Here is an 11859-nt window from a genome sequence, read left to right on the forward strand (position 1 = left end):
TATGCTGCATCTTGTGCTAAAAAAACGTGATTTTAAGTACATATCCAGTTCTACAACTGAGAGCAAAAATCATTTTTAGTTTTTAAACGTATACTTATACTAAACAGATGTAACAGTTTTACAAATTAAAGTAAATGCTGTTATAATACTTTCTAATGTTTATACGATATTACAGTAACATTAAACAAATTTTACTTTTAATAATCATATAATATTATTAGGAGTGAACATATAACCATCCATTAATATTTCAGGAATATTATTTAATATTATATAATTTTAGTAAAATTTTATTAAAATGTTATATTTAATATTCTGAGAATATATGCCTAAAATATTATTTAATATTAAATAATATTATGCGCTTATAGGGTTCTTGCTCTGTCTCGCTTCAACCTTTCATTCTGATTCCTTTTAAACTGAACTTCTTGGGATGCGTTCCGAATTACGCATAAAGCGCATGATGCATCATTCGTTCTTGTTGTTCACCAAATAATAAAGAAGGATAAAATGATACATCGTGCGTTTCATGCGAACTCGGAACGCACTTTTGCACCGTTCACCTCTTTTCTCATTTTCTCTTCGTGTTGAAAAGAAAAAGAGGAAAGATGAACGGTGTGAAAAATTCGGCTGAAAAAACCAGACCATTGTACTCCAACGAGCACGCGCAGACCGAAACTATTGCGCGCGTTTTGTATGTGGACGCGTGCCTAACCTTATCGGCTGTTCTTGGAGGATTGTTCAACTTTGTCATGTGGAAATTTGGGCAAAATCATCTGAAAGGGAAAAGAATTGATATCTAGGCGTCGTGAAACTTCAAGGAGAGATTAAACAAGTATAAATCCCACCAATCTGGGAACTGCTCCGAAAAAGAATCTCAGAGAATCGATGCTCCGACACGGTGGAGAAAAAGAAATTTCTCGACGGGGATTGTGAATCGTCACAAAATTTGATCCTTTTGCCTCATCCTTAGTAGTTCAATAGACGGTTTGCGATGAACACATATAGTGCTTCGATCCCGAACGGGGATCTTTTCAGAAACTTAGCATTCCTAGAAAACCGAACGTCCGTCGACATCAAGCATCTACAGCTTTTCTCGATTTACGATGGTAAAGAGTGTGTCCGGAGTGTTTAGTTATATAGTTATGGAGTTTATATAGTTATAAAGTTGTGGGGTTTAATTATATAGTTATAAAGTTATAGAGTCAAATTATACATTTGTAGTTATGGAGTTTAATTATATAGTTATAAAATTATGGAGTTATAATTATATTGTTGTAAAGTTATGGAATTAATTGTACAGTTATGGAGTTATGGAGTTTAATTATATAGCTATAAAGTTATAGAATTAATTATATAGCTATAAAATTATAGAATTTGATTATACAATTATAAAGTTATTATTTATATTATGGAAAAGTTATGAAATTATACAGTTACGAAATCACAGGACACGAACGCTAACATTACATCAATACGTCATAATTTCCTACTCAATAATATAATCGTTATATACAACATGTATTATATCACATTTATATTATTAAGTGGTAAATTATAATATTGATGTAATGTTACTGTGTGTATTGGTTTATATTTTCTGAGAAATTTTATTTTAAGTGTACGAGTTAGCAATTAGTTATAATTAGCAATTATAGCTCAACAGCTTTCTGTTGTAGAAAACAATGCTATTCTCGGAGGCACTAATATGGTCGACCTCTACTGGAATGGTACTCTCTGGTATTACAAGGATATCTCGGACTTTTCTCGAAAGAAAGCCGCCATAAAGCAACGGATGGACAATGGCGTTTGTGATTCTGCTTATCTGAACGAGAACACATTTGTCATTGCGGAGGACAGCGGTGCTGTACGGGTTTATCAGGCAGTTGAAATAGACGAGCAATCTGAGTTACAGCTTCTCGGATATGTATGTCAGCACGACGACAGCATTCTGTCGGTATCCGCGTTTTCCAATCAGAGAAACATTGTCACAGGAGGAATGGATTGTTGGTAAGAAGTTTCTAAAATATATGATATTACGAGCAAGGAAGAGATTATTAGAGCAAGATGTTAACCCTATGGAGCTGACGCTAAAAACACTGAGTCTATAACTAAAAGCCAAGGATAAAGGAAAAATAGTAAGATAGGTAAAGCCTATCTTATTAGTATTTTTATTAAAATAAACTTAGTATTTATTCTTTTTTATATGAGTTATGTCATTTTGATTTCTTGAAATTAATTAGTACCTTTTAATCAACATTTATTACATGGGTTGCATATCCATTTGATTTTTTTTAAAAGTCATTAATTTCAAAAGACTACAATTAGAACTTCCAGATGTAACATACAGAAAATTGAATTGTTCAACATTTTTGTGTAAAATGGCACATTGCTACAATAATAGATACAAGAATTAAGAACTAATAGTAAATTCAAATATAATAATACAATTTTTATCTTAATAATATTTCACAGAGGAAATTGAATTATTTTTACTGGAATAAAAATAATTTTTATTCAAACAACCAAATCATAGTGGGTCCAGTAGACCCACTGTCAGCTCCAGGATATAATTGAGTGAGTCCAATAGACCTATGTCAGCTAGAGATGATTTATAATCTTATGCTTGTTTCAGCTTAAAAATGTGGGACGTAGAAGATTTAATCGCGACATACTCGTATAGCTTTGCGCATCTAGACATAATCACTGGTACAGACGTGAAGCCTATGTGCAGTTCTATATTTGTATCTGTTTCTTTAGATAGCGAATCATTACTATGGGATATTAGACGAGCCAAACCGGCGAGTTGTATGTATATTTATGTATATGTATATTTTTTTTCTAATATCTTCAAATTTATTATGTTTTTTTAAAAAATAATTCTCTTTATTTTTCACACAAAGGTATCTTCAAGAAAGATAATTGCCCCTTATCAGCAGTATCTTGGAATACTACTTTGGAAAATATCATAGCAATAGGTACAGTTGAAGGCAGCATTGCAATAATTGACATTAGGCAAACAGAAACTCCGTTATGCGAGTCGGTCGAATGTGATAGAGGTGTACACAAGCTGCTATTTAATCCAACTCCAGAGAGGTAAGAATTTATCAGAAATATCAATTTACTTGTCTGTACAATATATAGCTCTTATAATATACAAAATATTATTTATACAGTATACTCTTTTGACGATAATAAATTTATGATAACTTATCTATTTTCCAGGAAAGAACAGTTAGCATGCTGTTTTGATAACACATTGGTAAAAGTACTTGATACCCAAAAAGAATTGATGAAGATATACGAAGATAATAATCATCACGATTTTGTACGAGGACTCGCATGGTGTAAAGACGATTTATATTCGTGTTCTTGGGACGCAAATGTGCTCAAACATATAGTAAATGAATATATAGCTTTTCAAGGACGATAATTCAAGTTAGACAATAGTAATTATGATTTTGTACGAGGATTTGTGCGACACAGACGATTTATACATGTTTTTGGGACGCAAATAAACATATTAATTGAATATGTAGCTTTCTAAGAATGATAAATCAATTTTTTGAACATATATTAAAATTTTGTAATATTAAAATGATTTTTTTACTTTATAAAATATTTGATTTATTGATCGAAACAACATCTTAATATAATGAACATTTTCCTCACCTCAAAAACTTGCAAACTATTCATTACATATCAACGACGAAATACTGATCGCAACTCAAGGAGAACTGAATGGTGTTAATTGAAGGTAAAGATTCACAAGAAATGTGTATTCAATGTTCAGTACATATCTTTACGAGCGGCGAAGGTGCGAATTTTAGTCAGTTTCATACATTGGAAAACATTCCTCTTGCATTTATTCAAACTTCTTGATCATTGTTTCAGACACTTTTACAACATAGTTATGATACTCTCTGTGTTTATTCAATATATTCTATTTTAATGCAGAAAAGAGAAAAATATTCGACAATTATGAAGTATTATCACTACGTATAACAGTAATGTAAAGGAATCAAGTTGTATCAATGCAACAGAACTTGCTGCATGCTTTGTGGATCGTTAAAAGAATCGTAATACTCTTAACATAATTTAAACAAGTCTTTCTTTTCCTTTCTGATCCTACAGTGTGTACGGTATGTTAAACATCCAATAGGATTTTATTTACAAAGTCAATGATAACGTGAACAAAATATCACAAATAAAAGTTTATCACAAAGCGCCTAAAAAAAATTAGAAAATCATTTCCAGTGTTAAAGATGATATAAATTAAAGATACGCTATATAATGTAATATATATATATAGTAATTCTGATAAAATAAACATGCAAGTTTGTTCTGTGGTGCATAGAATCTACATACATATATTCTTTGTATCACAGAATATTGCGAGTTACTTCTCCCGAACACACAGTAGATAACATTCGTTTATCGTAAATATATTTTGAATATTTAAAATTTTATATTTGTTGTACTGCAATTTGTAGGACTGATTTGTAGGACAACTGTGCATAAATAATTTCTTGTAAGTACATTAATATATCAAACTTGTTTATCCATATATAACGTACATGAATAACGTGAATTCATCTGGAAAGAGATGGCAAGAAAGACAGTACGATTTATTAGTATCTTCCTTCACATTATTATTACTGTATATCCCCCACTTTTTGTATTATGCTGAATTCGCGCGCGCACACGTGCCACTTTGAAAAAGTTGAAAAATGTATTATCCAAAGAAGCCGATGTCATTTTAATTGAAAATACTCTGATATTCTATTGATATGAATTTTCCTTATCTCGGTTTAACTATCACTGTCCGATTAAATTTGCAATTACAAATTCTACAGCTACATGATCATCCTTGCATATAAAAACTTGAAAAGAGTAGCACGTACATTAGTTAACATGATTGTTGTTTATCCATAGGAAAAGCAATTAATATATATAACATGATTGGTGTATCTAACGTGATGAATTGCACATTGAAAATTTCATATCGGATTGAAAATATCAGGTCCTCAAACAATTTGTATTTGTGGCACCAAATTAATAACAAATGTTCATGTCGATGAGAATACATGCAATGCCGGCCAAAGGCTGCATAGTCTCATTCAAGGACTGCATGCGCTCCTTTCATTGTATTACAGAAATTATTAAAATCGTTATGTACAATTGTCTTTTTATATACTGAGATATATAATTGCATTGAGACTAACGCGACATGTAGCTCTCATATCGACATTCATCATTGTTATTTTTTTATCTATGCAGCGATACATAGATTCGTATATTCTGTTGTTTATTATATTGTGTTTTTTTTTATAACACGATCTTGTCTTTTCTTTTCCCCCATATTGATAATGCTTATCCCAAATTATTGAGCATTCATTATGAATTACAACCCGAATTCTTTGTCATCGTCTTCTGGCCTTACGTCTCCGTACATCCAGATATTACGATGATTGTGCTTTGCATCCTCCTCGGCTTTCTTGTATTCCTCGATCTGTAAATAATTAACACATACATATAAATATAATAAATTTTTAATTAATATAGACACAAAGCCTCGTTTTCAGAAAGCAGTACAGTAAAAGAAAGAAAAGAAATTATTTTATTACGTTTTAAAATAAAACTTATCTTTATTTAGCATCTTTTGATTATTCGTTTTAATCCTCTTTCTCTCTTTTAGTATATAAATAATAAATTTTATCGCAATAGAAATGACGCGTGGCTTTCCATAAAAGTAGTCGATTCCATAATCGGTAAATAATGAGTTCGATTTTCATTCCATGATTTGCCTCGATTTTTTGAAGTGACAATGTTATAAAAATGGATTCGGGAATTCATATTTCAATAAGATAGAAATTTTATCGCAGTAGATGGATACGAATATAGAAGAAATTGACTAACCAATTTAGTAAGTCTTCTATCTCGATGCTTTTGAACATGTAAGAATCCGTCAGAAATAATACCCTTCCCGATATCTTCATTTGTACTGGGATGCATCAGAGTCACGGCAATTACGTTGTTGCTTAGCTTGTATTCGATATTTAGGAGCAAAATTTTATCCAAAACATCTTCCTTAAACGCATCCACCGCCGCTCTCTTGTCATCCGTCTGTAAAAATATCATCAACAGGTGTCTTTTCGTTAATACATTTATTTTCTGAAAATAAATTTTATAAGAATTCGTTACTTACGTCACTCGGAAGGGTCACGCATGCAAGTGCATATTCGTGAGCGTATGGTTTATCAGTTGCAAAACGCGCAGGTAGATCGGCAACTCGCGTAACATTAAGGGTCTCCCTGTTGCCATAATCGATGTAGAATACACTGACATTGGTACCGGAAACCTTTTCCGTTTTCACGCGGTACCATTGATCGTCACCGCTGAATTTCGCGACCGCTAGATCTCCCCTGGTCGGTTTATAAGCGCCAGGAAGTGGCGGATTGGCGGCTAATTCCTGACGTAATTGTTGAAGCATACTCTCCAACAAGCTACCCTGATCGACAAACTGGGCGTAGAAATGAAGATCGTCAGTAACTTCAGAAATCACAACCTTTTGGTAATCGATCTTCCGCTCTTGCCCCTCCTTTTCATCCACAATCTTATCGGTTTCTACTGGCGCTTCCACGCGATTCTTCCAGATCTACAGAACGCAAGATATATTTCAGTTTCTTTAATGAAGTACATTATCTAATAATTAAGCATATTTACTTACATTAAGCTTTTTCGCTTTTGCACGTTCCTCTGCGGCTTTGAGAGTTTTGGTGAGTTCTCCAGAGTCCGGAAAATTTACAACCTCAGCCAGACCTTCTTCAACCAGAGCAACAGACATATTGACATCGTTCACCGTTAACCAACCAATAAAACCGCTCAACTTTGTTTCCGTGTTCTCTATCTTGATCTCCACATCTCGTTGGAAACAGTGTTCCTTAGTAAAAGCGAGAGCTTTCTCGCCGTACTCGTCGGCTTTCATCACACCACCGCCGGGCAATGTTCTCTGACAACGCGGAGTTCTTATTCCAGCCAGCACGAATGTGATAATGTAGTCTTCCTTGGGAAGATAGAGTTTCAGTCGCGAGCCACTCGTCACAAACTCGACGACCGCTCTGATTCCCTGCGCTCGTTTAAGCGAAGTCAAGAATGCTTTTGCTTTCGAGGGATCGTTCGAGAGATCCACTATTCTGTGAACTGGAATGTCTTTCTTTGCGTGCAGTCCGTGTTGCGATTTTTCTGCCTTACTTTCAGCCACTTGCAGGAGATTGTACTGAGAGGAACGCTGATCGTCATTCTGCCTGTACTTGATTACTCGCGCAAGACCTCGACCAACCAGTGCTTCTGCAACATTCCTGTTGGCATGGCAAAGTAAGACAGAATTATCAATTATTACAAAATTTTTAATAATTATTAAATAATAATTTTTTTTCTAAATTATTAGAAGGCGAAATTTTATGATGAATTTAATCATTCACCTACACTCCTATAAAGGCTGCTTTATATAAAACATCTAAATGCAATGGCATTTAAATACTTTATTATATAACATAATCAACTTTATATAATATAATCAACTTCGACAATGAATTGATACATGTATATTCTGTTAAATAACGTGATTATAAGCCTATTCTCTTGCAACTTAACTTCTTGGATCGTCATTCTTCTTTTTCTCTCCATGTTAGAGAAAAAAGAGGAAAAAATGAGCAAAAAATTAAGTTTAAAAGAACAAGGCAAATATATGAGAGTAGTTAATAATATTAATAATTTAAAATATTTATATAGCAGTTTTAGTATACTAATTTAATGTACTGCAAGTAACGAATTCGCTATTTCAGAGATCGATTTATACTTACGTTTTGCCGCAAGTTACGGTGCAACATAACTTCTCTGGGAAATTATCCCTAGCAGGGTAATAATGCGTATAATCGACTACCACTTTTACGTTTTTCCTGATGAATTTTTCGCGTAAAAATTCTCGCGCTTCCAACATCCACGGTATATCATAAAGAGGTCTGAAATCTTTCGATCGAGTAGTATTATTGCTGTCCTCGTTCTTCTTTTCACGGGTGGGCGGTCGAATACTACCCAAAAATACTTTCTTGTTTTCCCCGTTCTGAGTCCGAACAATAAGCGCATCCGCATTAACAATTTCCACAACGGTGCCGGTAAACTCGATCTGTGGCCCGGAGGGTTTGTAATCTTTCCACAATCGCAAATGTGCCTCCTTCGCGGCTTTCTCAGCGAGGTACAGCTTTTCCGCGCCGGATCTACTGTTGCTGATCGACCAATCCTGACATTTCGCGAAACCCTCGCTCAGCAGAATTTCAGCGATGTTTCCTAATACAAATAAAAAAATTGATTATAATTAAATTCAATTATTTGGAACGTTTCTTGTACATAATTTAGCATACGCTGCTCACTGCCAGATGTTTAACACTAGAAATACCAACTTCTTACTCACTAAAAGAGGACCAAGCAAATAAATTATAAAATTAAAAAAACATGACAACTAATTAATATTTCATCAGTATAAAGGACATAATAATTATTAAAAGTTTCAGACTCTTATTTTTTACATAAAAAATTAATTTAAAAAATAAAAACAGTCAATAATGACTTCTTGGTACTTTTAGTGTTAAAACGCCAGATTTTAACAAACTTACCCTTAGGATGAATAACGCTGCCAATGAAATTATTATTGTTGACCGACTCCAGCACTATTTCGACGTCCCTATGTAAGAGCCGCGATTCCACAAAGTATCTAGCTTCGTCCGCATAAGGATCGCCCACGGAATTCTCGCGACGACCATTCGGCCAGCCAGGACAGCGAACACCCGAGATCATCAGCGTTATATTGTAAAAATCAGGCAAGAGGAAAGCCTTCACAGTAGAGCCGTCGAAGACAAACTCAATTACTGCTTTGATTGGCTTTTTGCTGAATTTCTCAACCAATTTCCGAGGATCGTCGACAGTCCACTTGATGTCCCGTATATGCTCGGAAGTCGGTGAATCCGACCACTTTCCTTTCTTTGCGAGTTTCGCTATATTCTCCAGTTCAATCAACCGTTGTTGTTCAGCCGTAGGATTGCGATTGTCCTTCTTAACGGTCACCAAACCCTCGGACACCAAAGTATCAATTACGTTCTCACCATTCCTGTCTGCATAACAATTATGATTAGATGCAAAAATTTAATCACCGCCATATTCAATAAAATGTTTACTTTACAACTGTTGTAAGTTTTCTTTACACTGACTGGATTATAATTTTAGATCTAGAGGAACAATTCTATCTCAGCAAAGAAAACTTCGCCATTGGCTGCATTTAGCCGAAAAAGCACTATTGTAAGAATCTTTGGTTCTTGCTTTTAATTCTTCACAGGATCTAAATGTATAAACTATTCATACCATAATTAAAAAAGTTTACAGTTGTAAATCTGTTTTTTCTGTTGAACATAGCCGATTTTCCAAGTACTAGCAAATGTACAGTGTATCACAAACAATAAATACCTTTTCCTAACCAGACAGTTCCATATGTTCTAGCAGTGTTAATCGACTTTTCAGTTGCGAAAGTAACATCTTGGCCAATCAACTTTCGACGTAGGAACTCTCTTGCTTCCCAAGCATACGGTTCATCTTTGGTCTCATCCATGCTACAAATATGTAAATTATTTTTTAATTTTATAATTAAATTATAAAAATTGTGAATTAACTTATATAAATCTCTGCTTAGTCCAAAAACCAGAAAATTAAGAAAAATCTTTATAAGTAATAATTTTGTATAGTACACGAATTTTTGCATTTTTACATACCTGTCATTTCCTTTCCAGCGTTCCAATTTTGGAGCAGTAATGTTGCACAGAGTGATTGTCATTTCAGGTGGAGGACCGCCCATAGGTTGTCCACGGATGACAACGGTATCTCCCGATGTCACCTTTAGAATTAAAATTTTGCAGTGTGAGAAAGCTTAAAGCATTCCTAAATATTTACATTATATCTTAGATTATACACAGAATACTTATTACGAAATCATAATAGCTTTCATTGAATTGCTAATTTCTTATGCAATTTTCATAAAGATGTTAATGTCTTTCCTGAATTGTAACAAACTCTCAACAAGGAATAAAATTAAAAAGCAAAAAAACAATAAAAACATTTTCATTAAATGAAGAATATCTATCACTTTTAGATTTTGTACCTTTAAAATTTTGTAGTATGAGAAAATTCAAAGTATCTTAAAATATTCAGTAAGATATTATATTTCAGATTAGAATACCAAATACGCAATTGCTAGTATCTTTCATAGAACTTTTTCGAATCTTAACACTCAACAAGAAATAAATTAAAAAGCAAGGAAACGGTAAGGACATTCTTATTAATATGAAGATTTGTCACCTTTGGAATTAAAATTTAACAGCATGAGAAAGCAAAATCTTAAAATATCCAGCACCATGTATCTCAGATTAATTAGAACACTAATTGCAAAACTGCTAATCTTTTCATAGAACTTCCTAAATCACAACATTCTTAACAAGAAATAAATTAAAAAGCAAGAAAATAATGAAAATATTTTCATTAACGTGATGAATATCTGATATTATCTTTAGAATTAAAATTTTAGTGTAAAAAATCTTAAAGTATCCTAAAATATCCAGCACCATATTATATCTTATTGTTAGATTAAAATATCAATTACGCAGTTGCTAATATCTTTCCAAAAACTTCCTAAATCATAACGCTCAACAAGAAATAAATTAAAAAGTAAGGAGCTAGTGAGAACATTAACGCAACAAATATTTGATGTTATTCTTAGAATAAAATTTTGCAGCATGAGAAAACTGTATTCCAAAATATCCAACACCATATCATATTTTGGATTGAGTACCAGTTACGCAATTGCTATCTTTCATAGAACTTTCCCGCGACAAACTCTCGTCGCTCAACGACGAATAAATTAAAAATAAAGGGGGCAGTGAAAACATTCTCATTAACGTGATGCATATCTAAGGAATTTTAGGAAGCATCACATGGCAGGCTGCTGCAATGGTACTCCAGATTGCAACCATATGTTCAACGGTGTGGTTCCTGCCAACTGGATGAGCGGGCAGGGGGTCAACGTTGCGGTCGGCACGGCGCAAATAGCGAGAGCCACGAGAAAGGTCCGGTGGCGTCCGGTTCCTCACCTGCTTCACCACCCCGTTGCGCAGTTTCACTGGTGCCTGAGGTGCACTCATGATGCCGCGCGATGGCCCTCGAACAGGAAGATCGGTGCGATCGACGACGGTGCGCTCGTTCCAGTGATCAGCACGTGCGCTTTCTTAGGTCGAGGGTTCGATAGCAGCTGTACTCGTGACTCCGCAATTTATCGTTCCTCGTGGTACGTTTGGGAGGAAAAAAGAAAGGAGTTTTTCTCACTCTCTCTTTCTCTTTCTCTCTCTCTCTTTCTCTCTTGTGAGGAGAACTGCGAACTCAGGAATGACGAGTCGTCATATTGACTGGCGTACGCGGGGCAGAGACAGGTGACCCAGGGCTCTCTCACGTTTTCCTTTCCACGTATAATCGCGGCTGTTACGAAGTGGCTGACGATCTTGCCTGCGATCGGCGCGAGCGCGATCTACACACCGCGGGGGACACGCTTCGAAATGCGCTTGGGTACGATGGTGATGTGGCAACACGCGACAACACGCCGCGTGACACAGTGTCGCACTCTAGGCTCCACCTTCGAATTGGCGCGCACGAGAGAGCGGTTTCTTGGGGCTGTTTTGTAAAGTCACTAGATTTCTAAGGCCGATATTCATAGTCGATTCTTATTTCAAGACTGTCTTAAGTAATGTCTTAAGACAATGGCTG

General features: G+C 34.7%; 2 protein-coding genes across 3 annotated transcripts in view; one reads left to right on the plus strand and one right to left on the minus strand.

The window, feature by feature from the left end:
• The window catches only part of LOC108726589 (methylosome protein 50), a 58915-nt gene extending 55370 nt beyond the window's left edge, over positions 1-3545 (plus strand). Inside the window, exons 1-5 of one of the 2 annotated variants that reach the window (XM_018454257.1) lie at positions 577-1109; positions 1680-2010; positions 2636-2808; positions 2904-3096; positions 3226-3545. In XM_018454257.1, the coding sequence (XP_018309759.1) occupies positions 995-1109; positions 1680-2010; positions 2636-2808; positions 2904-3096; positions 3226-3433 (1020 nt within the window). In that variant the 5' untranslated portion in view covers positions 577-994 and the 3' untranslated portion in view covers positions 3434-3545. Of the gene's footprint in view, positions 1-576; positions 1110-1679; positions 2011-2635; positions 2809-2903; positions 3097-3225 lie in introns of those variants that run through there. The other variant, XM_018454256.1, reaches the window with a different exon arrangement.
• Positions 3546-4311: 766 nt separating this feature from the next.
• On the minus strand, positions 4312-11708 carry Tudor-SN (staphylococcal nuclease domain-containing protein 1). The gene is made up of 9 exons (XM_018454244.1): positions 11193-11708; positions 9822-9943; positions 9520-9662; positions 8676-9170; positions 7866-8349; positions 6731-7361; positions 6209-6658; positions 5920-6126; positions 4312-5512 (listed from the first exon to the last, which is right to left on the minus strand). The coding sequence occupies exons 1-9, from the start codon at positions 11241-11243 to the stop codon at positions 5405-5407; spliced, it is 2691 nt and encodes an 896-aa protein (XP_018309746.1). The 5' UTR covers positions 11244-11708; the 3' UTR covers positions 4312-5404.
• Positions 11709-11859: the final 151 nt, after the last annotated feature.

The sequence above is a fragment of the Mycetomoellerius zeteki genome, unplaced genomic scaffold (genome assembly GCF_001594055.1).
Source record: "Mycetomoellerius zeteki isolate Tzet28-1 unplaced genomic scaffold, Tzet1.0 scaffold430, whole genome shotgun sequence".
In the NCBI taxonomy this organism is placed as follows: domain Eukaryota; kingdom Metazoa; phylum Arthropoda; class Insecta; order Hymenoptera; family Formicidae; genus Mycetomoellerius; species Mycetomoellerius zeteki.

Bases quoted from the DNA above. Each gene is read 5' to 3' on its own strand.
- Tudor-SN (XM_018454244.1), bottom strand. From the start codon at position 11,243: ATGAGTGCACCTCAGGCACCAGTGAAACTGCGCAACGGGGTGGTGAAG. The intron at 6,659-6,730 runs GTAAGTAAATAT...TGCGTTCTGTAG, and splicing joins CAAAAGCGAAAAAGCTTAAT to ATCTGGAAGAATCGCGTGGA. The intron at 5,513-5,919 runs GTTAGTCAATTT...AATTATTTACAG, and splicing joins ATAGAAGACTTACTAAATTG to ATCGAGGAATACAAGAAAGC.